The sequence below is a fragment of the Cyprinodon tularosa genome, unplaced genomic scaffold (genome assembly GCF_016077235.1).
Source record: "Cyprinodon tularosa strain WSP-4 unplaced genomic scaffold, ASM1607723v1 ctg376, whole genome shotgun sequence".
Classification (NCBI taxonomy): Eukaryota; Metazoa; Chordata; class Actinopteri; order Cyprinodontiformes; family Cyprinodontidae; genus Cyprinodon; species Cyprinodon tularosa.
This window is the reverse complement of record NW_024039092.1, coordinates 263187-289566: the sequence shown is the minus strand read 5'-3', so window position 1 is coordinate 289566 and position 26380 is coordinate 263187. Positions and strand designations below refer to the sequence as shown.

The window sequence follows — 26380 nt, the reverse complement described above, 5'->3', positions numbered from 1 at the left end:
GCAGAACTGCACTGGAAGATGCATAGCTGATAAAAACTATCAACATGCTAAAACATGCATTGCTTTAAAACATAGTAATCTGCTTGAATTTAATTTCATCTAATTTATTAGGACACCAGACTGACTACAGCTGTCACTCAGATCTTGTAGTTTCAATTAACTGTTTATTTTCCTTTTTGAACATGTTTTTTTTTTTTTTAACAGGCAGAATTGATTTTGGGGGCATTTAAATCTCATGAAATGTCTAGAGTTGTTCACTCTCAAAATTCCCCATCCAAGTCATCCCTCAGGATGTCATTAGTTGACATCAAGAATAGCATTTTAGGTATTGTACAAGTTGATAAATGCCTTATAAAGAATGAGTATGCATTAAAGCAGGGGTTTGCAATCTCAATTCCTGAGGACCGGTATCCTGCCACTTTTAGACGTGCCTTTGGTTTAACACACCTCAATCAAGTAGTTAGATGATTGAGAGGACTCTGTAGGAACTGACTGCATACAGAGGAGGCATCTCAGCCATTTGATTCAGGTGTGTTGGACCAAAGATGGATCTAAAAGTTGCAGGATAGCAGCCCCCAGGAATTAACTGGAATTGCCCGCTGCTGCAATAAATGATAGAAAAATATAGTAGAAAAAATATGTAAAGCATTTAAGGCTTTGTATACCTCATTTAATTTAAGTATTTAGGTTCCAAAATATTTTGGGGAAAAAATTGAGTTTCAAATACTTGGAGTTAAAAAAAAAATAATAAAAATAAACATCCTGATAATTTCCAGGAACATTTTGGTAAAATATTCTGTAGACTGAAAACAAATTTGAGCTCTTTAGTAGTTGTTCACCCTGCTGAATGTGGTGTATTACACGGTGGTGGTGGTGTGGTGTGAAGGTATAACAGCAGCACTGTAGCTCAAAGGAAAGCTCTCCAAAGGGTTGTGAAGACAGTCCAAAAAATCATTGGCTGCCCTCTCCCCTCACTGGAGGACTTGCACAGCGACCGCTGTCTAAAAAAGGCACAACACATCACAAAGGACACTTCTCATCCCAGACATTCTCTGTTCACACTGTTGCCTTCAGGCAGACGATACAGAGCAATCAAACCAAGAACCAACCGCCTTAGAGACAGTTTTTACCCAACAGCAATAACAAAACTAAATGCAACCAAAAATAACCAGTAATCATCATGGAGGGTGTGTGTGAAAATGTACTATTCTTATTAGTTGTTTTTTTCAGTTATTGTTATTTATTTCTTATATAATGTGTAAATGGTGGTGACAGTGATTTTTGTTTTTGTTTTAAGCATATGCACTGATCGATCGATGGCACTTTTTTTAATTTCGTTGTTCTTGTGACAATGACAATAAAGATAAATTGAATTGAATTTTATTGAAAGGGTATTCTCTATAGGACAACCTGTTTTAATGGATGGGATTATAATTCTGATCTAATCTTAAACACGTTTGGGTTTTCCACCAGGAAAACCCTCAGAGGTGCACCAGCTGCTCCAACAGCTGGCATTTAAAAAAAGAGAAAATATAAATAAGATTCTGATAGCTGATTTTTCCATGTCTGAAACATCCAACACAGACGCTGCAGCCTTTTTATACATGTTTCAGTGCAGTTTAACTCTACAAAGAAGACTGGGCCAAAGTTTTTCCTCATCGCCAGTTATAGCAAACATTTAACGACATTTACTGTACAAAAAGTGGCAAAGTGTGGGAAATAACTTTTTTACATTGGGCCACAGTGGTTTGAACAACTTTTTCCTTCAATAAATAAAATCATCAAAATGTGGTTTCCATGTCTCCATTTGATCAAATGTGACATTTAATGTTTCTACAAAACAAAAACTTTACAGAAAGAGTTTAGGTCCTTTGAGTGATAACAGAAATTCCGTCCAAACAGCAGCAGAACTCATCCTTCTCTGGACTGAAGGTGGAAAAAATGACACCCATTAAAAAAGCCCAATATCCGAGCGATGACATCACTCCCACTAGACGGCGAGGCTGCGTCCTGATTGGTCGGCGGCTCCAGCCAATCAGAGAGCACACACATGGGAAGAGTTTAAAAGATTCCGAAAAGAGTTTGGAAAGTTGTCAGGAAGGTTTTTCACAGCTGCCCCGAGCGGAACCGCGGCTAATTAAACAGGTTTATCCGAAGAAGGAGAGACTAGCTCCGGGTTTCCTGAGGACTTCCGCGCTGCGTGTCCCTGCCTCGGACAGAGCACCGCAACCTGGTTTCTCCATTTCTTTCTAACGCTGCCATCACAAACGCTCTCTGCAGGATGACAACATATTTCAGGAGCGGCCCGGCCTTTGGACTTTCTGCTGAGGTTAAGAGTAAGGTATGCTGATGATTTGAATGGGTTCACTGGTGCATCACAGTGGGATCAGATGCCCCCCCATTCCCCCTCCTCTATGGCAGCACCGAATATTAATGGAGCTTATGGGAGCCAAACCCTGCAGACAATGGGGTTTGCACTCATATGGTTTTTGTTATGACATATTAAATTCTTTGCATGAAAGAAAAAATGAGATATTGCAATGTAAAGTAAAAGGGTGGGCTTCCCAGATATTTTATTCTTGCAGATTATGGTGATGAATGGTGTTTGCATATGTCAGACTGACTGATGCACTCCTGCTCTTTTTTATGCAGATGACACAAAGATGGATTTGGTCGTCTACAATATAACTAGAATACAAACAAATCTGTAAGAAGGGTAAAGAAAGCTGCAAAAAAGCAGGTTTTTAATTCTATAAATCCAACTCTGCTTGGCTAAAACTCTCCAAATCTCTGGGCTTGTCCTCAGACCTCTTCAGGTGAACTTCAAAAGATTTCTGTCTGTTCTGTGGCTTTAAGTAAAGTTTACCTTTTCTCTCATAAACTGAAGTGGTATAGCTGAGAATTGAAACCAATATGATATTTCATTTGGGTGCATTTGGTTATTTATTCACTTTTTTATTCTTTAACAAGGATAAAGAGAAATCCTGTAGTAACTTTATGAATTGCATGATCAGTCACATTTATTGATGTATAAAAAGTAGAACTGATTTTATATTTTGGAAAAGAGCATCCCATTTCTCATTGGATTGGTTTATCCTTTATTTGAAGTTCTAAGAAAAAAGAGTCTTAAGAGTCACATGGTTTTTAGTTTGGATGCATAACCAGGATGAGGAGGAGATGTTGAACATCTGGTGGGGAAATCTCTGCTGTTGTTTGTGTTTTTCCCCTCATCCTTTATCTGTTTTTTTAGTGTTTCACAAGCATGGAGAGGAAAACCAAATGTCCTTCTAGTTTTTATCATATGAAAAATGCACATAGACTCTGAGTTAAGGTTTTTGTGTTTTTATATATATTTAATTTGTAATAATAACAGTAAATCTAAAGGCAGAATGAAATAAACTAGGGTAGAATAGAATAGTCTTTATATTATCCAACAGTCCAGGTATTTGGTTGTTTTTAGCAAAAAGAAAAGGGAAAGCATACAGGTGCTGGTCATAAAATTAGAATATCATGAAAAAGTAGATTGATTTCAGTAATTCCATTTAAAAAGTGAAACTTGTATATTATATTCATACATTACATACAAACTCATATATTTCAGATGTTTATTTTGTTTAATTTTGATGATTACAAATGACAACAAATGAAAATCTCAAATTCATCATATCAGAAAATTAGAATATTACTGAAGACCAATAAAAACAAAGGATTTATAGAAATGTTGGCCAACTGAAAAGTATGAACATGAAAAGTATGAGCATGTACAGCACTCAGTATTTAGTTGGGCCTCCTTTGGCCTGTATTACTGCAGCAATGCGGCGTGGCATGGAGTCGATCAGTCTGTGGCACTGCTCAGGTGTTATGATAGCCCAGGTTGCTCTAATAGTGGCTTTTAGCTCTTCTGAATTGTTGGGTCTGGTGTATTGCATCTTCTTCTTCACAATACCCCATAGATTTTCTATGGGGTTAAGGTCAGGAGAGTTTGCTGGCCAATTAAGAACAGGGATACCATGGTCCTTCAACCAGGTACTGGTAGCTTTGGCACTGTGTGCAGGTGCCAAGTCCTGTTGGAAAATGAAATCTGCATCTCCAAAAAGTTGGTCAGCTGCAGGAAGCATGAAGTGCTCTAAAACTTCCTGGTATGTGGCTGCGTTGACCCTGGACCTCAGAAAACACAATGGACCAACACCAGCAGATGACATGGCACCCCAAACCATCACTGACTGTGGAAACTTTACACTGGACTTCAAGCAACGTGGATGAAGTGCCTCTCTTCTTTTCCTCCAGACTCTGGGACCTTGATTTCCAAAGGAAATGCAAAATTTACTTTCATCAGAGAACATGACTTTGGACCACTCACCAGCAGTCCAGTCCTGTTTCTCTTTAGCCCAGGCAAGACGCTTCTGACGCTGTCTGTGGTTCAAGAGTGGCTTGACACAAGGAATGCGACAGCAGAAACCCATGTCTTTCATACGTCTGTGTGTGGTGGTTCTTGAAGCACTCACTCCAGCTGCAGTCCACTCTTTGTGAATCTCCCCCACATTTTTGAATGGGTTTTGTTTCACAATCCTCTCCAGGGTGCGGTTATCTCTCTTGCTTGTACACTTTTTTCGACCACATCTTTTCCTTCCCTTCGCCTCTCTATTAATGTGCTTGGACACTGAGCTCTGTGAACAGCCAGCCTCTTTAGCGATGACCTTTTGTGTCTTGCCCTCCTTGTGCAAGGTGTCGATGGTCGTCTTTTGGACAACTGTCAAGTCAGCAGTCTTCCCCATGATTGTGTAGCCTATAGAACTAGACTGAAAGACCATTTAAAGGCTTTTGCAGGTGGTTTGAGTTAATTAGCTGATTAGAGTGTGGCACCAGGGGCCATCAATTTTGAACCTTTTCACAATATTCTAATTTTCTGATATGATGAATTTGAGATTTTCATTTGTAATCATCAAAATTAAACAAAATAAACATCTGAAATATATGAGTTTGTATGTAATGTATGAATATAATATACAAGTTTCACTTTTTAAATGGAATTACTGAAATCAATCTACTTTTTCATGATATTCTAATTTTATGACCAGCACCTGTATAAGATATGGTGCCATTACCAAAAATGATATAAAACTGAAGTTTACAAAAGAAAAGAAAGAAACACACGATATAGTTTTCAAACTGCCCAATTGAAGTCTGTGTAACTGAGTAGGATTGATTGGGAAATGTACCAAATCCAAGTTTATCATTGTGTATAAAATAACAGCAACAGAAAATTAAGGAAAATGGAAAAAGCCTCAATAAAGAGCAGAAATGTTGTGAACTATTGTTTGTTTGGAGCAGTGATGGTATTAAAGTCTAAGCGTGTTGTTGGGTCATGCAACAATGAGGTTCTTTGACATAATGAAGTTGGACTATATGTTGCATGCTGAGGTTCATGGAGCCTATAAAGAAGCTGAGTTTGTGCCAGTTAGTCATTTGGCAGCGTGAAGAATTTTTCTCTTAGTGAGGAAGGTTAATCTTTTCTTTCCGGTGGTAAATAAACTCTGCTCTGGCATTTTGATTCCTGTTGATGCCTTACGTCAAGCTTCTTCTTTGTCATTTTCTCCAGTGATACTTCCATTTTATATCTGTAGACAAGCTGTTCTATTCTCATTCAATGAGGCTTTCGAATATTAGTCAACTTGTCATTATAGTGTTTTCAGGTTTTGTATAAAAATAAAGTCATATGTGTTAAAATCTCTAATATGATTAAAGTTACAGGATGATAATTAGTTTTAGGGATGCAACTAATGATTATTTTACTAATAGATTAATCTGTCAACTATTTTTTCAATTAATTGATTAATAATCTGATAACCAAAGGTTCTTTAAAGACGAGTTTTTATTAAATTAAATCAGGTTAACCTTAAACTTGGAGCACAGAGTATATTGACAGAGGAAAACTAAAATGTCTATAATTTTTTTTTTTTTAGAACTTTTGTATAATTACTGCTCTAAGTGGGTCTTTCTGTAATTTTAAGACAAGTTTTATAGTCTCTAGCCTCCATTTAACGATTAATTGATGACTAAATTAGTTGACAGGTATTTCAATAATTGATTAGTCTGATTAATTGTTTCAGCCGTATTTACTTGAAATAGGTTTTACACCTGATTCCCATTTATTTTGCTTATGATGTATGTTTTATCACGTCTTGCATTCATAAAAAAATGACCTATGTTTCTTACAGAAGAATATCACCAGAATATAGAAAAGGACTTAAGCTGCTGGTGATAACTTTACATATGAAATGCCCATCTGGTTGGTATGAATTGGAAAAGAATGGAAATGAAAGGGAAAAGAAAGTATCCTCTGTTTGTTATAGGTTTAGGCAGCAGTGATTGTTCAGAGGAAGATAGATCAGTTGAGTCGTTACTCTTTTTTTATTGCCAGGTATTTGCTTTGTCTTCTTTGAATAGTGCTATTGAATTCAATCTTCTTATTCTTTTTACTTCATAAATGGGACCAATTTTCTCCTTTAGACTTTTATAATACATTCTTATATAATTTATTAACACAACTATTATATACCAGTTTAAAAATGTTTTCACAGTGTTATGTGCATCCTTTAATCTCCTAGACAGTAAGCGAGATAAATAATAATTTGGGGGCTTATCCAGGATTGAAGAGCCAAAGATGAAAGAAATCAAAAATATTATTTTTATTAATGAAAATTATTTCTGGCTCCCAACAGCCCAATAAAAAACATCAACTGTTCAAACCTGTAGAACAACAACATCATCGCCATTGTTCTGGTGGGATTTTTCCTGTCCTCCAAATAGCCCCATAACTCAGCACTGCTTCTGTTTCATTCCGCTGCTGCATGTGAAGCATGAAATCCCTCCATTATATCTATTTAGCAGCAGACCAACTGTTGTCTTCCAGCTGTCTGAGTCTCATTCTGAAGAATTAGTTGAAATTTAGAACGTAAATTGAATCAGCGTTTTAGGATTGAGTTAATAGGCCATTGGAGTCATTGTTACGTTCCCCTGGGATGACTTCAGGACCAGAGATGCGATCCCAAATGGTGACAGGTACATCAGTATCATCTTCTGGCCTTTTAAGGAGTGGCTAGGCTCGAGCCGGGAATATGAGAAAGTGTCCCTCTCTAAACAGTTTACGTCAGTGTCAAGAATGACAAAACAATGTCCTGACAGAACACAGGAGGAGGATTGGAGTAGGAAGCCAGGCGGCTTAAAAAGCCAGAAGAGAAGTGGATAATTTCAGCTAGTGGATGTAGAGCATAGTTGGAAAATAAATGTAAAACTTTAAATGAATTTTTTATTTTGACATAATATAGAAGGTATGGTGGCTATTTGTGTGCAAGAATCCCTCAGTCAGTCAGTTGTAGAACATGTTTCTGCTGCAAATCTCTACCAGCTTTGCTCTGTATTCCTCTTTGGAAAACACCTGAAGCTCATCTACGCACAGCAGTTTCTATGTCTTGGCAAAGATTCTCCACCATATTAAAATCTGGATAATTATGACACACATTTGATTGTAGGTCAGGATGTTTTTTTACTAAAAGGTGAGCTACCTGAAGTCTTTTACTGCCTTTAAAAGATGTTCTCCCAAAATATCACTGTATCCATGCATCTTCTAACTATAACCAGCTTCCCTGTAATCTGGCAGACTAAATTAATAATCTGTAGCACACAGGTTAAATTCTACACATTATTAATCCCATTCAGATTTGCAAGGGCAAAAGAGGAAAATATTAAGCATAACTTGTTCAAGCCGATTGTCACCAGTGGTGGATGAAGTACTCAACAGTAGTCCTTGGAGTAAAAGTCCTTATACTCCTAGTCGGATCTTACTCGATTTCAAGTAAAAATTACTTGGTCAAATATCTACTCAAGTATTTTTAAAATTGAGTACTTCAATACTTTAATTTTAGTATTCAAAAAATATTAATTAAATGTTCAACCACCTGATGTATTGATGCATAGAACTGCCTTGCAACCAATTGTACTCCACCTGTAAAGAACTTCAGAATGAAAACGTCACAAAAATAAAGACAGGTATTTTGATTATTATTAGTTATTTAACATAAATCCAAAAAGGAAAACAGAAAGTCTCCTCACACTTTTGGTGTGGAATGTATGTTTAAGGTTGAATCTATTACCACAAAGAAACTACACCTCTGATTTGAGAACTCATCCTACTGACCACCTTGGCCACATGGCAACAACTGACGCCTTAATAAAATTGATAAACTAAGATAATATCTGCCTTGAGTTTCTTCCATCTGTGGAATATTGTCAAATCTCTAAAACAGTGGTGTCCAAATTCAGTCCTAAGGGCTGCTATGTTGAAGGTTGAAACTGCATTTAAAGAAAGAAAACGGCAACAGTAGATTACAAAGCTAAGCTGAGTCGAAAGGAACAAGTAACCAGCAGCTTCCTTGAAATGTAGTGAAGTAGAACGTATATTTTACTTTGAAATGTAGTGAAATGAAAGTTATACACTGGAAAAACGATCTAGAAATAAGTAAAAATGTCTTAAATTAAGTGTATTTACCCTTAATTTGAGAAGGTCAATGAGATGATTTGCCAATGGAATTAGTATTTTTACTCCTAAAATAAGATAATTAGATAATATGCACATGAAATAAGACCATGCAATTGTGTTTTCTTATTTTAAGTGTAAATCGTCTTGTTCCATTGACAAAATGTCTCTTTTACGTCCTCAATCCAAGAACAAATGCACTTTTTTTAAGAAAAAATTACTTATCGAGTAGCCCCTGAAAAAAGTACTCAAGTAAAGAAAAAATTCTTTAAAAAAACAAGTACTTAAGTACAGTTATCAGTAAATTTACGTTTACTTTCCACCACTGATAGGCACCTAATCCCTGCCTTCTAAAGTTTAATTTCAGCCAATCACAGTAATGAAATGGCAGCAGACGCCATGAGAAACCACAGCAGCTTGGGCTTTTACAATCCTGCTTTTCAACTTTCAATGAAATGTAAAATTTTGATTAAAAGATGTAAAAACAGCATCTAACTTACATCTTCCTGTATCTGTGTAGGGGTGTCCTGATTCAACTTATTCATTTCCGATACCATACCGATAATGTAGCTTTGAGAAATGGCCGAAACCGATATAGCAGAATCACACAGATTTTATTACATATTTTATACTGTAGAACATCAGAAAAGGCTTCAAGTAATTTTACTAAAGCGCGGAACAAAAGTCAGCAGTAAAAGGTGGGAGAACCATGTAGCAATGTAAAATTAACCAATAACCTTTAACAGAAGCAGAGTGTTTCTATCAGCATCAAAAAATATTAGAAACTGAAGATGTTGGCCGATAAAATCTGATAATTTTTTGGCTAATATCAGACCGATATGCGATATTAATATCAGGTTTAGCTTCCTAGTCCCTGCTGAAGAACAGAACCCCCACAGCATGATGGTGCCACCACTGTACATCCCATTGAGACTCGTCACTGTATTTAGCGTAATATGCATACACAGTGCTTCTTTTCTGCCATACATACTATTTTACAGGCAGGGAAAAAAATCTTTTGGTTTTTATCTGACCAGATTATCGCCTTCTTTCTCTTTGACTGGATATGACTAAACTCTCCAATAAAGAACAGATTTGTAGGGTCAGGTCTGTGTGGGTGTGTTTACTCTTACTGGGCTGTTTGTGTGAATGCAGATATCTCAACATATTAGACAAAAACAGCCAAACATGGTGGAAGATTTACCGTCTGGATTCCTTCCAGTTGTTTAAACTGTTTGGGTGTTGGATGATAGCGACAGCGATCTGAGAGATTCCATTAAACTGTTCACTCATTCCTTTTTTTAGAGCATTATCCTCTGACAATCTAAACACTGAATCCAGGATTTGAAGAGAAATGCTCCACTGCTGAGTCATTTTTTGCTCTGGGCTCTAATATTTGCCTTACTTGGTGTGCTGTGGCGTGACTTTGTATTTTCTATATTATTGTGACGCCTACGGGTCACTATGAAGAAATATTCAAAGATGGCCTCATCCTCTTGTGGCCACATCTGACGACATTTATATGACAGTTTGGTCATATTTATTGATGAAACTTGTGTTTAGTAAACAAGTTCATTTAAACAACATTAGAAGCATTTAATATGACAAATAAAGCCTAATGATAGGGACCATTAATAGAAGTGGCTTTGAAAAATGTAGATTTGAGGTCTGGACTGTGATGTGAAACCTGTAGAAGCAACAAATGTATAAAGACAATGGTTGGAATTCAGCTAATTAACAAATAATTAACCTGATAGATAAACGTTCATATTCTTTCACAAAACATGTCCACCTTCTCCTTTAACTGCAATACAAATAACATAACTTATATAAATTGCTGAGCTAATATCCATAATAGTTGAACTATTCATCTCCTTCATTGAAAATCATAAACTTTAAAGGTTTTCAAATAAAAATTCCCATTTATGTCTGGTTTTTATAGGATGGTCCAAAACACATTCTCTATAAAAGCTAATTCTCTGACAGAGTAGATGGAGAATTCCCAGAAATATTTATTTTTCAACTCCTTCTTAAAATTCTTAATGGGATTAAGTTCTGGACTTTGACTAGCAGAGATGTTAAATAACGAAGTACAAATACTTCGTTACTGTACTCAAGTAGATTTTTCTGATATTTTTACTTTACTTTACTACTTATTTTTATGGCGACTTTTTACTTCTACTCCTTACATTTTTACACAAATATCTGTACTTTCTACTCCTTACATTTTAAACACTTGGCTCGTTACTTTAGTTTTGAATCATTTCAATGGAGTTACCGTTATTTTTCACATCATCAATACCAAATTCAATCTAATTGGATGGGAATCTACGTTGCATTTGACGCACCACTACAAGATGAATCGACAGATTTGGCGGTATTCATTCGCGGCAAATCATTGCAGCTTGGTGGTGGTAGCATCGTAGTATGGGCGACGAGATGATTGAAAATGAACACAACGGAGATCTAGTCCTATTGGCAGACATCCATTTAAAATGTAGGCAACGGCATGAAAAAAGTGGTTTCTACTTTTGCTTTTATACTTTAAGTAAATTTACAAGCCTGTACTTTGTTACTTTTACTTGAGTAAAGAAGTTTAATCAGTACTTCCACTTTTACCAGAGTATTTTTTAACACAAGTATCTGTACTTTTACTCAAGTACGGAAAGTGAGTACTTTTGTCATCTCTGTTGACTGGACCCTTTCAACACATAAACAGTTGTTGATCTAAACTATTGTGTTCCTCTGTGGCTGTTGTCTTGTTTTTTCCCGTCTTCTTTGAGCAGATGAGGCAGGTTATTATCTAGTGGGATAAGATAATTTAAAATTAAGAAGGAAAAAAAACTGCTTTGTCTTATTTCAAATATATAATAATATAATGATCTTATTTTAAGGACAAAAATACTCATCCGATTGAAGAAAATCTTATTTAATCCCATTTACCTGCTAAATTAAGGTCAAATACAGTTATTCACACATTTTTTCAAAGCATTTTTATTTCAGTTTTTGCAGTAATCCTGTCTTTAAAAAACATCTGAAATCTTCACAGAACCGCTGCATTTCCACCTGGGATGATTATTGCAAACTAGGCAACAAAGTAGGGAGTTGATTTGTTGGACTGGATCGTATTTAAGGATATCAAATTAAAGTTGAATACAAATGTTTTTCATCTTCCTGTTATAGACTTACAAAATAAAATGTTTTGAGGTTTGTGGTTGTTGGAGATTAAATATTAATCAGTATGAGGGCTGCAAATAATTTTGATATTTTACTGTTGTGTTTTGTTTTTATCAGCCCCAACAGCCTGAACTGGGATTGGAGGAAAATACATTTTTCAATTTAATTTTTTTTGTCAAAGCAGAATGTATAGAGATATTTGAATGTGTTTTTTCTGCTATGGATTTGCCTTAATAGGAAATATATTCCCATTTGTTTTTATTGTAATCGTAGTTTTATTTAAATGAAAGTTGAGCTTCGACGGCGAACCCACCCCCTCCTTTTCTCTTTCGACAATAACCGCTCGTTTCTCCCGAAGTTATCTGGAATAATTCAGGGTTTTTTTTATAAACCAATGAAGCATGTCTGGCTTAAGCATTCCTCCATTATATTATTACTGTTCTTCTGTGACCTCAGACTGATGGAAAAGTAACAGAATTCACCACCAGCTCCAGTGAATGCTCTTTGGTGTTTTTATTGGCACAGTTTTACCTCTGCCATGGAATTTGGCTCCTCAACACAACTTTCAGGAACTGATGGCAAACGATAAACACTTAATTTCTTTTATTTATTTCGTAAGAAAAAATTAGACATGCTTTAGGAAATTAGAACTCATTAACAATGTAGAGTTAAGCTGCAAATAAGGTGATAATTTCATACATCAGAGCACAACGGAAATCGTTCCTGAAATAATAGATAATTCCCTATTAGTATTTATGAAGTCATAATAAATCCACTGGTTTTATATTTGTTTCTCATCCACCAACGTTGGGATTAACAAAGAGATCAACTCAAGGTATTAAATTAGGATTTCCTCCAAACTTTGCATTGTAAACTTTTTTTGTAAGTTTTGCAGGCCTTCATTTTTGCCAATAAAGATGATAAAGTAACTAAACAGCAGCAGGCGTGTACCGATTCATCAGCCGGCTCATAGATCGGCCTCGATTTTCTTCATTTTTAGATGATAAATTGAAGGCAAATACGATAGTTTGATAGCTAAATGTGAAACCGACCTTTTTTACCCATCTGATTTTCCTCTGTAAAGGTCTGAAAACCACCGTCATTGCCTTAAACTTTAAGTTAGATTTGAAAGCAGATACTTCAGAAGTTTTTATTGTTTCACTGGCATTGATTAATGTTTTTATCAGTAAGTTTGGATTGAAATATCTTGAAGATGTTTTATCATTATCTCCCTTTTATCTCCTCTTTCTTTCATCTTTTCTCCTTTTCCTTTTCTGTTCTACTTACATTGCAGTGTCCATATAATCTGTAAATCTCCCTGCATGAATTATAATAAAGCTATTTATATGCATAAATCAAGGGGAACGCTATGGCGATAGCCGTACTGCTCCACTTGTGAAAGTAAAATCTGTTGGGTTCTTTTTGGCATCAAGACAATTATTCTTTTTGCCACATTGCCAGACAGGAAAAAGAAAATATTGAAATATCTTGTGTTTTGTGCTTTTATAACAACTCAGTGTTGATTATTATAAAAAGAAGTCGGAATCAGCAGATCAGGCTTTATAAAGATTTGGTGATCGGTGATTGGCTGGAGACCTATAATAGGTGGTCTCCCATGTGGAAGAGCTTGAAATGTTATCATATATTAACCCTGTAATGCCAAATGTATCATATTTGATACATACGGTTTCTGAAATGTTTTGCGTCTGACACCTTTTGCATAATTTAATGGTAAAAACTTTGCTCAAAATCCTATTGTACACAATCAGATATACCTGATAACAGCCAGTAGAAGACTACACAAAGAATCTTGACTTATCGCATAGTAATAAATTATTAATATCAAAAATGTATTTCTGTTTTTTCTTTTTATATATTTTGTTAAAAGGCCAAATAAGGACTTCAAACCAAAAAAAGTTATTTTCTGTTTTCAATAAAATAATTTGATGAAATAGAAAAAAAGAATTGGCTTGATTGACAAACGTCAGATTTGCACATATTTTAAAAATGGCCCCTTCAGGAGGGAGTCTCTCTCTGGGAGATAGGAGGCAGTCCGCCTCCAAAAAGCTTCTGAAAATGTTTCCTTTATGGTTTTTGTGTCTTAGTGATGCACAGTCAACTATCCATGAGTTCCTCTGCAAAAAAACAATCGGTTTAATTTATTCTTGCAACTGCTACTGATTTTTTAAAGACATTTAAATAAAAAAAAATCTGTTTGCATGAAATGCAGTGAAATTTTTAAAATTTTTGGTTGAAAACTTAAGAGGTTTTAACTCTTTCTCTTAAATCAAACTTAGTGAAGATGGTAACCGTCATCTGCTGCTAATGACCTGTTAAATGAAAACCATCTAAATCATCCGTTTTAGTAGGATTTTTGTATTATTTACATATTTAACTGATTATAATGTAGCAGATAAAATGTCTCTAATATTTTTTAATGCTTAAAATAATTATTTAAGTTTTAATGTCAAGGGGGGCAGCGTTCACATCAGAAAACAGCATCCTCTGTATTTACTGCAGGATCTGCTATGAAAAGATGCACGAATCTTAATTAAAAGGCAGAGTTAAACCGTCTGCTGGGAGCAGAACCTGCCGAGCCGGGCCTGCGCGCGTCTGATGTGGGCAGTCTGGCTAGTCGGTTCACTGTAAAAGGGCACATTCTGGAAAATCCACAGGAGGAGGGGAGGAAGGCATGTGTGAGAGAAAGAAATACGATCTAAGTCAATAGGAGATGGGGAGCGAGACAGTCAGAAAGGGGGAGGGAGGGGGGAGTGTTTAGGAGAGCTGTTTCTCCCAAGTTTGGTGTGATAGACTGGAAGCTCAGCTATCCCTGCTGCTTTAATACGTGTTTGTGTTGGCAGCATGCTGCCTGCACTGAGAGGACTGATCCGCAGAACATTCAGAAAACGTGTGCGGTTCAGTGTGAGTGGGGGAGGGATTTGGGGGGAGCGGCCCTAAACCCGAAAGCCAGAATCCAAAGTATTAGGGCAGCGTTTTTGTGCCAGTAAGGAAATACATGGAGAATAGAAGCGGGCGGGTGGAGGTGGAGGTGGGGGGGTGAGAGGTTCTGGATGCAGGAATGTCCACAGGCCCTTTTCATTTTTGGTTAGCTTCCTGCTCTGTTCATGGACCTCATCCTAAAGCACTTGTTTTTATTACGCAGTAAGACTTTCAGTTATGCTGGAAGTCGGTGAGGAGGACGGAATAAGTGAAAGCAGAGTTATTTTAGGAACTGAAACCTGATAAAAGAAAATATGGAAATTACTAAACTCTTTCATTTGGAGTATTTTTATACCTTAATTTATGAATAGCAGGGAAATGAGGCTGAATTGTGATAACCATGTAAGGTTTTCCTTCCCATTCACATCTTCGTCAGCTTTGTAAAACACTGGAACAGCATCATATGTCGGAGTTAAAGGAATTAAAGTGACTTAAATAATTTATAATACTCTATTATATTTACTTCTGAAACCTGCTTTAAATTCATGTTAATTTTTAAGGGAAGAAAAACTTAATTCAATTCAATTCAGTTTATTTCTATAGCGCCAATTCACAACACATGTCATCTCAAGGCACTTTACAGTTCAACAGATCATACAGTCACATTGATTCAAAGTTTTCTATCTAAAGAAAACCAGTTGATTGCATCGAAACATTGACTCGAATACTTGTAGCGACAGTGGAGAGGAAAAACTCCCTTTTAACAGGAAGAAACCTTCAGCAGAACCAGGCTCAGTGTGAGGGGCCATCTCCTGAGGCCGACTGGGGTTCAAGGAGACAGAAGCAGAGATACAAAAAATACTTAAAAAAAGCTCATTCTGACTCTCTGTCATACCGCCTTTTTTTCGTTAGGGAACGAACAAGGGTATGTCTTTTTGTGTGTGTATGTTCTTGTGGATAAAGTGTTAGCATCTTTAGCAGCTAGCCAGGGTTCATTTATCATCATTCCTTCTCCTCTTACTCAACAAGTAAATAGTCACAAGTAGCAACAATAAAGTAACAGCCTGCAGCTGAGTCCGTGGTTGTAATTGCCCATTTGGGTGGGATAGAGAGAGGAGTCTGATAGCAATGTGGGCTAATGCTAGCATCCTTCCAGAAATTATGTAAATCAAGGAGGAGGACCAAAATCAGGTTTTGTGGAGAGGGCTGGCTTGTGGACTATTATGGTTTAAACAAAGAGCCCACACAAAAAAAAAAAAAAAAAAAAAAAAGTGAAATTCACATCTTGTGTTTTTCAGCTTCAATTAACACCCACATTTCAGATTTCTGTTTTATGACTCCCTTAAAAAATCAAGAAGCTGATAAAGGAGGTTGGCTTTAGACACCCTGTCTACTTTTAAGGTTAGGCTGAAAACTTTCCTTTTTTATAAAGCTTCTAGTTAGAGTGGCTCAGGTTATTCTGATCTATCTCTATAGTTATGCTACTATAGGCTTAGACCGCTGGAGGACATATGGATCCCTTTTTCATCATTCTACTTCATTTGTTCTATATTTTCCAATTCAGCAGAATGTGTTACTTCAGTCTCTAATATGATGCTCTGTCTGCTTTTTCTCATAGTAGCTTCATCGGTTTCTGTTTGGCTGTGACTCCATCCTGGAAAGAAATATCAGCTGTCCTGCTGCCATAAACACCTTTGTTTATAGATGTTTGAGCTTGACCTATTTTCAGTGTAGTCCTGTTTCTCTGACTGTGACTGGCTGGATGTGCTCTCTTCATCCTCTGACATGGGAGCTTGCTTGTAGCTCGTCTGCCTGGCTGTGTGTTTCCTTGATGGGAGCGCCTGTGGAGCTGGTTGACAGTTGCTTTTTGTATCTTTGGCTCTTTCAGTATGTCTGCCTCTGTCTCCTTGAACCCCAGTCGGCCTCAGGAGATGGCCCCTCACACTGAGCCTGGTTCTGCTGGAGGTTTCTTCCTGTTAAAAGGGAGTTTTTCCTCTCCACCGTCGCTACCAGCATGCTTAGTGTGAGGGATTGCCTTCGGGTCAATGAGTCGATGCAATCAACTGGTTTTCCTTAGAAAACTTTGAACCAATCTGACTATATGATCTGGTGGAATTGTTTCCGTAAAGCATCTTGAGATATCATGTTGTGAATTTCTGCTACTTGAACTGAATTGAATTGAATTGAATTGAATTGGCTTTGTTCTGGAGACTCTGGAGATAATTGTGCAAAGAAGAATGTTTCATGAAACCATGAACACCTCTGAGTGTTATCTTTAGGTATTACAATCTGAGTATTTTAGCAGAGCCACTTAAACAGGGACCACTAGGAAAGCCCTTCTGTCCACAATCTAAAGCATCCACTTTATGTATTTACAATTTACTCATGTGTTTAAATGCTGCTGTTTTGCATTGGCTGACCAACAACTCTGATTGGGCTTAGACTATACTTCAAGTAATGGTGTCGAGATGTGAAAAGATGGTGGAGATGTTTTTTACATCCTTCTAAAAGAGATTCCAAATATCAATGAATTTCCTAATGGGTAAAATAAACATTTGATTTAAAAGAATGTTTTCCAGCTTAAATATGTAGGAAAAACTGCCAAGAATCATGTTTGCTGTGATTACAGAAAAGTGAGATCAAAACAAAAGTGGCTGAAAAATTTCCTTCAACCAGAACCAAAGTTGAAATGCAATATCTTAAAAAATATCTTAAAAGTAGAGGTGAAATAAAAACAATTTTAAACAAAAGCTGGTGAAGATTCTCATTCATCCAGGTCATAGTCATTCCAAAAAAAAGAAAATAAAACTTTGTTTCCATCTTTGAAGACGTTTTGCTTCCCATACAGGAAGCTTTTCCAATTAAAAATGTCAGAATTAGCGTTGAGTTTGAGCTTTTATACAGTGTTTCATTCAATGTTTACACAGCCTGTATAAAACCTTGAACTCAACACTATTCCTGACATTTTGAATTGAAAAAGCTTCCTGGACGGGAAGCGAAACGTTTTCAAACTTGGGAAACAATTCCATTGGGTTGTTCTTAATTTACATTTATTTAGAACCAAAAACTATCTCAGAGTGATGCATTATTAAATATAAGGAATCTTTTTTTACATGTTAATACATTAAAATCAGCAATATTCCAGCAATTCTTGCTGTTCTCGGCATGGATAAATGTCCCGCCTCATCCTGATGTACCTGTTCCTCCCCATCAGCTGGCTGGGAAGTATGACCCTCACAAGGAAGAAGAGCTGAGGCTGTGGATTGAGGACGTGACCGGCAAACGAATCGGAGATAACTTCATGGACAGTCTGAAGGATGGAGTCCTGTTGTGCGAGTAAGGCATCAGAAACGCCAAACTTTTTCATCATACTGAGAAGTTCCTTTCTAACTGAGTATCCCTCTTTTTTTCCCGTCTTTGTAGGCTCATTAATATTCTACAGCCAGGCTCTGTGAGGAAGATCAACAACTCCAGTCAGAACTGGCACAAGGTACCGCAGCACTGCTTTTCTATTTCCTTTCCATAAAGCAGCTGATTTACCTGCCCAAGCATATTAGCCTCTCACAGCAGAACAACAATCTGAGATTTTAAAGGCTGAATAAATTTCCCCACATGCCCATGCATTTACTCCTCTAACTGCTTTAAATCCTGACTGCTTCCTCAGCTGGAAAACATAGGGAACTTTGTTCGTGCCATCACGGATTACGGCCTGAAGCCACACGACATCTTTGAGGCAAACGACCTGTTTGAAAACGTCAACCACACACAGGTCCAGTCTACGCTCATCGCCCTGGCTGGAATGGTGAGACGCCGCAGTGAAGCGTACTGTCCTTATCTGAACCCATACATCTCTGGAAATTAGGATTTATTCAGAAAAAAGCAGATTTACATCAGATGCAACAGTTTAACTCAAATTATAAGAGGAGTCTTTGCAGCTCAGACGCCCATAATTCAGTTTCTCAGAAAATAAGATGACGTAACCTAATAAAACTATTTTTGTAGTTATTATTTTTAGATTTCTGCCTACTTGATACAAGTTCATGGTTTTCCAGATGGCATTCATTGAAGGCTGTTATATAAGAAGCTTGTTGTTTAGAGGTTTGTGTCAAAAGTGTTTTTTTTTTTTTTTTTAAAGGAAAGTTTGTTGGAAGGAAAAAGTTTGGGTGCACAACCTACGTTAATAAATCCAGACTTGAGAGGATAGTGAAGAAAAGTGCCTTTTTATTGGCCTTATGGAATATTCTGATAAATTGGAAAAATTAGTCTTTGATTTTCCTCACCTGTATGCAAAAATTACTTAAAGGTATAGTGGAGGATGTTCTTTTTCTGGGTGGATCATCAAAATAAGTTGTCCTCCTAATTGTCAATCATTCTGATGATATGTTTGCCTAAGGCTGTCCTATGTGCTTGTCCCCTTTTTCACTTACCAGTGGTGAGTCTGACATAGTGGAAAATTGCAAATATACTTTTAGAAAGTACGCTTTTATGAGCGACGCAAACTGCAACTTTTAAACAGAGCGTGCACGAGGAAATTTGGGTCTGTGCACGCTCTCACATGTGATTAATAGGTCTTCCCTCTCGTGCATGGGTACAGGGTTGTGCATGTGCATTTCTTTTTAAAATGGAGAGGGTGGGTCTTTCAAAAATTTCGCGAAAATCCTCCACTATACCTTTAAATGAATAGAAATAAATGCTGTCTGTCGCTCTTTGTGTAGGATTTATATAATTTCAGTTTCAACATATAAACCAAAACTTAGTTCTGATTAGGGTTGTCACGATACTAAACTTTTTAACTCGATACCGATATTAAGGAAAATATTCGATACTCGATACCATTTTCGATACCACAAGAATAAAAACTCCAAATTTCAATAGAACTATTTTGATTAATAATTAAAATACAATAAATAAATACAATAAACAATAAGAACAATATTTTGAGGTTGTTTGCTGTGCACAGTATTAAGCAAGCTTGATAAAAAACTAAGTTTTCCTTACTTGGTTATGCTTTGCACACATAATGACACTAGCCAAACCGGTTAAGAAACAAAAATAATTCTCAGCAGCTGCACCTGTTACAAAAAAAGTCTGAAACTGAAAAGTGCACAGAATTATTCAATCACACAGTGTTCTGAAAGTGCATTTTCCTCTATTCTGCACTTTAGATGAATGACTGTTTAGGTGCCACTGGTGGTGGCACTGTATCGAAACTTTTGAAAATGAGTATTGTATCCGGGTACGTTTTAGTATCGATACTTTTTTGGGTATTGATACTTTTGACAACCCTAGTTCTGATATTTATGTGGTCATACATAGGGGTGTAAATAATAATCACGTTGTATCGATCCATCTATCCAACAGCCGACGATCCGATGCTTCGACACGTCCGTAAGAGTATCGATTCATGTTTTTTTTTTTTTTTTCCTCCGATCTATTTTTATCCATTTGCTCCTGGACTTAATTCTCACTCCCGTGCTGCGGTGGCGCTAAACCAATTTTGCCCTACTACCTCGCTTCCTTTAGCCACTACATTCTTTCCACTTGCACACACACACTCGCATAAACACATGGGCATTATTATTTTTCAGTGAATGAGGTTTTCATAGGCCTAAGGTGGAGTACGACTTTGCTACTTCTGTTATTTGCTTTTGTTTCTCAAATAAAAAGCATAACGATATTACAGCTTTCATTGATTTATTTCAAATTTGAAACATTATCTAGACTGTAAGGTTTAAAAAAATGGAACAATGAATCGAATCGTATCGTGGTGTATTCTTGAGTATCTAAAATAATCGAATCGTTGGGTCAGGAAATCAGTACTGAATCGAATCGCCATGATGGATGTGATTTACACCTCTGGTCATACATGTGCTGCACATGTTGACCAGCCTGTTGATTTACTAGCTGCAACCAGACAGGAAACATTTCTGTCAGAAGATTCCTGAAAAGTAGCCAATCACAGGCAGTTTACTTTCTCAGGTTCGTTCAACCCTCAAAGTGACAAAGATTGATATAAGTTCCCAGAAACAGGTCCGCCAGGAAAAGAGAGGCTGCAGGCGAATAAAAAGCAAGAGAGTGTGAAGAAGTAGCATGAAGTCATGCATGTGACATACTGTGGGCCTTGTGGTATTGAATGTGGACATAAAACCTTCAAAATGCGCATGGAGAGTAGTTAACGTGTGGTTTTTAAATGAAACTGCTTCTATGAGTATTTATTAGCGGGGTGCCCTTTTGATAGTATTCTGACGTCATTACTCTGTTCCATACATGTATTCTGCCATAGACACCAAAGTGAAAACTTTCCTCTGTGTTTCCTCATTATTCCGATTCTCAGGCCAAATCTAAAGGTTTCCATTCAAAGTACGATCTAGGAGTAAAGTACGCCGAGAAGCAGCAGCGACATTTTGCTCCAGAGAAGCTCATGGAAGGTCGGAACATCATAGGACTGCAGGTCAGAGAAGCTAAAACTGCCTTTTTCTAGCTTCACCAAAGCTCTACAACCATTCCGGTTAACGGTGTCAACAATTTGCTTTTGATTCCAGATGGGCACCAACAAGCTGGCCAGCCAGAAGGGCATGACCTCTTATGGTACACGGCGTCATCTGTACGACGCTAAGATTGCCATGGACGCCCCGATGGACCAGTCCACCATCAGCCTACAAATGGGAACCAATAAGGGAGCCAGCCAGGTGAGGCAGAAGTGGTTTATTTCAACCCTTGTTCTTTAAAAAGGCTGAAAAATTAGCATGTTTTACACTACAATATTACCGGTACTTCACCTTTTTCAGGATTAAAGGAAAAGTCTGGTCCGCAAGGAATGATCAATGGATCATTATCTATACTTAAAACAAATACTTTTGCGGTGTTTTAATTTAGCGTTAATTAGTAAAAAAATAAAAGCAATACTTTTTTTCAATGATCACTGAGTCTGGGAGCGGCCATTTTTTCCCAAATATAGTAACAACTCACTCCTAACATCTTCCAGCAGTGACGTCACGGTGCGGTAAGCCTAGTGCCATTTTCCCCGCTTTACAAGCAAAATCGATTAGAACTACTAGACACATTTGCAATCAACAACAATTATTGAAGATTTCCAGAGGACTTAACCAATGAAATTCACCAGAGCTATAGTGAAACTGACAATACCCACGTGCATGGCAGCTGGATGTTGGAATACATCGGGTTGAAGTGAAAAAATAATAAGCTATTGCACCTTTCCGATTCATGATCCTCCACGGACGGGTTACTTGAAGAGGGAGGATTTGTCATCGAACTTCTGGGGAATAAAAACACGTAATATGAATGTTTTCAAGATGACTTGGATAATAGCCCGTTGTGATAAACACCAGATACAGCACTGGGACTTGATCAACAGCCGATACCGCACTGTGACGTCACAAACCAATCCTTTAAAGATCAGCCTGATTTAGAAATTATTCTGGTTTCTTACTAAATAAGGAAACATTTCTTCCTCAGCTGGTACAAATATGCTTGACGGTATCAAGGAAAATCAGCTGAGTTTGTTTTTGAACATTTTATATCAAAGAACAGATTTTCATGTCAGTTGAGTATAAAGAGAAGCAACTGATCTTTTGTTTTGTTTGTGAGAGCAAACAGGGAACCCCAGCAGAGTCTATGGCCTTAAGGCAGTTCTCTGTAGATCCTTTATAAAAGACACTCACTGAAGACTAAAAAAAAATCCAGCTTTAAGGAGCAGGGCATTTTCTGGGGATGAAACAAAGTTTACTTATTTAGTTTTTTATTTTAGAAAAGCAACATTAGTAAAGTGGCTCAGTGACTATTTGAACTAAATACCTTTAGTAACTGAGCAGAAGGGGGGTGTCTTCCAGGCCCTGCAGAGCACACCTCATCTAAAGCCGGCCATACACATCACATGTGTGATACTTTCAATCATTGCACGCAGCTACAGCTCAAACTGTACGACGAAACCGCAGGGTTTAAAAGTTCACAGCTCACCCTGAACGCTCTCACACTATGCAACTCGATGCTCTGATGCAGCCTTAGGACGGCCGACTGGATTTCAAACATGCTTGATTTTCTCCTGACCTTAGGATTCCTGATCGGGAGGTGGTCTTGAGAGGCCGATCGCCCCTCGTTATCCCCTGTATACAAAAAAGAACAAAAAACGCATGATCAGGCTGAAAGTCGGCCCGATCGCAAAATTCTCGCATTAAGAGTCTTGCCCTTGTTGCTGCTCTGTTTGCAGGTTTGGTGGGTTCTGTAAACGGAGGCATTGAACAGGCGGCGGTGAAACTGTACAGATTTCATTTTGAATGGGGCAGCAGTTTCTACATGTAGGTTTAAGCATCAAGAGAGCTTCTTGGGGGGGAGAAACATGGCTGGCCTTTGGTTAAAGGCCCCTCTACAAACTTCCACTCTGAAATATTTCAGACAGTCCACCCTGTGATAGACTCGTGCATTAAGGATGGTTTCATAGATGTTTTTCTTCTACTTCCTTGACTTTATGCATAGAGCAGAGTAGCGCCAACATGTCCATATATATCAATGCATTCTTCTTGGCATTTTAACATCTGATGACAACTGGAGGACTCACAGACTCTTTCCTCCTGGCATCACTGCTGTACTTAAGATAAGATATTCCTATAGCTCCCCACTGCAGGCCTCTTGTTGTTTGCAATAGCTTTTTTATACCAGAGACAAGAATAGAAAAGCCTAGAAATACCAAAGCCAAGTGCAGACACCGATGACCTCCACAACAACAGCTACAGACTAATGAGATCTAGAGAGGAAACAGAAACAAACTGGTACAGCTTATTTTGTCTTTGTGTCTTTATAGAGGTTTTCTTATTGCCTGCAGTTCTGACTTGGGAAAAATAACAAACAAAAAAATCAAATGTCTGCAAAGATGGCTTTAGGGGTGGAGGAGCTTATATGGCACCTGCCAAGGAACCTGAAAATCACCAAATTTAATTGAACACATCATCACATCTCCCTGCAGTACCTAGGTGAATTAATCTGTTTCAGATTAAAGCTTATTTATCCTTCAAAAGGTCTAGACCAGAGGTCACGGATTAGCGGACCCACCTACTTGCTAATCAAGACCCTACCTGATTTAAAACATTTATAAATTCCTGCATGTTGTCTGAAGACATTATCTAACGTCACTTGCGCCACTTCTCCTGTTTTTATGGTAAAACCATAAGGAGTGTCCGGCACCAGCCTGCACATGATAAGAATGATCCAATGAGCTGCTGTCAGTCTGGGTTGCTGCTGCTGCTACTTTTAGACACAGCAAACAAACCTGTGGCAAGCCGGGCGATGGGAAAGAAGGAGAAGATGATGAGGAAAAAGAGAACAGAGAAAGTGTGAACTACTGGACGAAACACATGGAACTGGTGAAAGAAAAGTGAAATGGTGTGTTCAAAGATGACCCTGAACATTTAGAGGATGTTTAGCTCAACCTGCTGCTGTGAAGCAGGATTCTCCACCATGAACAGAATCAAAAATAATTATGGATCCAGACTCAAAATGAGCATGGCTTTGTCTCCATTCAAACCCAGGTTTAAAGCCTTGCAGGTCAGCATAAAGTCCACTGCTCTCTGGTCAGTTCAAGCGTTTCATGAAAAAAAATGTGAATCAGGAAATTGTCTAAATACCAAACTTAAAAATTGTTTTCTACTTCAAAAACAATTTACATTTTAAAATGGAAAAATTTTGTTTTTTATATTTATTATTTAAAATTTTAATTTAAAACATGGATGCATAAACACCTGCAGTTTATTTCAGTGTTAAATTCTGTTTAAAGTAACATTTTATAATAAAAAATGTCTCCGGACCTTTACTGGTTGATTTTCTTTATTCGGACCCCGCTGATTTTTAATTGGCTGCCCCTGACCTACTGTAGACCTAAATCCAGTTATTACAAAGAGAAAGAACAAAGGTTCGCTTATAGAAGGTCTACAGGTAAAGATTTATCCAAACATGTAGAAAGTTCGTTAAAAAAGAAAAACTGTAAGATTTCTCTTCAAACCCCTTCGTCTCTCTCTCTGCCTCCCTCCATCTAGGCCGGCATGATGGCACCAGGAACCAGGCGGCACATCTTCGACAAGAAGCTGCAGCTGGAGAAATGCGACACCTCCACCATCTCTCTGCAGATGGGCACCAACAAAGTGGCCTCCCAGCAGGGCATGACCACCTACGGCCTGCCGCGGCAGGTCTACGACACCAAATACTGCGCCAACCCCATGGAGACCTACTACAACAACGGGAGCGAGGAGGTGGAGTACGACGGCTACAACCAGTACTCTGACTAACCAGTACTCTGCCCCCCCCCCCGCCTTTGCTTTAACGTCCGACAACCCTCCACAGCTGTCTCTGCGACGGGCAAAGCTTCCAGACTGCTATTTGACTCTGAATGACGTCATTCATTGCCAGTCGTTTTCTAAACCTCTTTTTACTCCTAACAATTTTATATTTTTGCTTTTTCTTGAGCACGAGAAAGAATATTGTTTACACTGGCCTTGAGTTGAAAGTGTTTATGCTGTGGCCAACTTCTGTTGCCCTGGTTATTGATCTTATTGGTAGAAAATATCCAAGCAGCACAGAGACGGAGATGTATTGATCTTTGCTATTTATAGATTTTTTTTTATTGCTTTTATCGCTGTTATCAAAGATTTTAACTCTTGACATCCCTGACAGTTAATTGCTACCTTTCCGTACTTGTTTAGGCACCAAATAGAACCTGAAAATTGTTGAACTTTAGCCCAAGTCCACATTAGATCTCTTCTAAACAGGTTTTCTGTCTCCTACAGTTCACTGCTTTCACAAAGGAACACCTCTGTGTCGAGTTATGTAGTTAAAGGTTTGGTATATTGCACCCAAGTCCACTTAAGGAGCCCTTTTTTTTCTTTTTTAGGCTGTTTTTTTATTTCATTTTTGCTTTTTTTCATGGTGGAAGCCGACATTAGTGCTGTTGCTTTACGAGCACTTAGCATTTACCAGGGAATGCTACTATCTACATGTATTAGGATGCCTTTTTTTTTGCTAATATCCAGAACATCGAATTTATATTAACCAGCAATTTCATTACAAAGTAGAATTGTAAGTAATTTCTAAAGGATTTAATTGAAGCAGTCTTTCTGCAGACGTAGGAGAATCTCTAATTTTAACGTTCTCAAATTAAGGGTCTGAGTGTGAATAGCAGCAGATCCAAAGCTACTAGTTTACTCTTTATAATGGAAAATAAGGCTAAAGAAATTAGAACTGTGATTTTTTTTTTTTTAACAACTCTTCCTGATCATTAATCATCACTTAATTGTAGGTTAAATATGCCACTTGCTCTTATGGGATTTATTACCCAATCAACTGTGATTGAGAACAGCTGTTCTACAGGTTAAAAGGCTGTGGATACAAACAGCTACCACTGTGTGACTATTAGAAGTGCGCCATCTAGTGTTCATTGCATGTATTTACTGTATCATCACTCCCAAGTTGTCTTTGCTTCAAATTGTAGTGAATTTCAGTGTAATTATAACTATTTTTTTTTATGTGGATTAAACTAAATATTTCTTCTAATAACAACAGCACTGATGTGGACTTATTAAACAGACAAATTTTAAATAAAAATGTTTATTTTAATGTTTTTTTTTCCTCCCCCTCCAAATTTTAGGCTAACCTGTCCCCTTCTACACCCTGTCAGCCTTTCACTAAATGGCATTTGTGCAATAAAAACACTTGAAAACAGCA

The 26380-nt window shown here is 37.5% G+C and overlaps 1 protein-coding gene across 1 annotated transcript; it reads left to right on the top strand.

Moving 5' to 3' along the window:
• The first annotated feature begins 2051 nt into the window (after window positions 1-2051).
• On the top strand, window positions 2052-26380 carry LOC119790966 (calponin-1-like). The gene is made up of 7 exons (XM_038296742.1): window positions 2052-2341; window positions 17868-17989; window positions 18077-18143; window positions 18318-18455; window positions 20988-21104; window positions 21196-21342; window positions 24700-26380. Exons 1-7 carry the CDS (start codon window positions 2282-2284, stop codon window positions 24946-24948), a joined length of 900 nt encoding a protein of 299 aa, XP_038152670.1. The 5' UTR covers window positions 2052-2281; the 3' UTR covers window positions 24949-26380.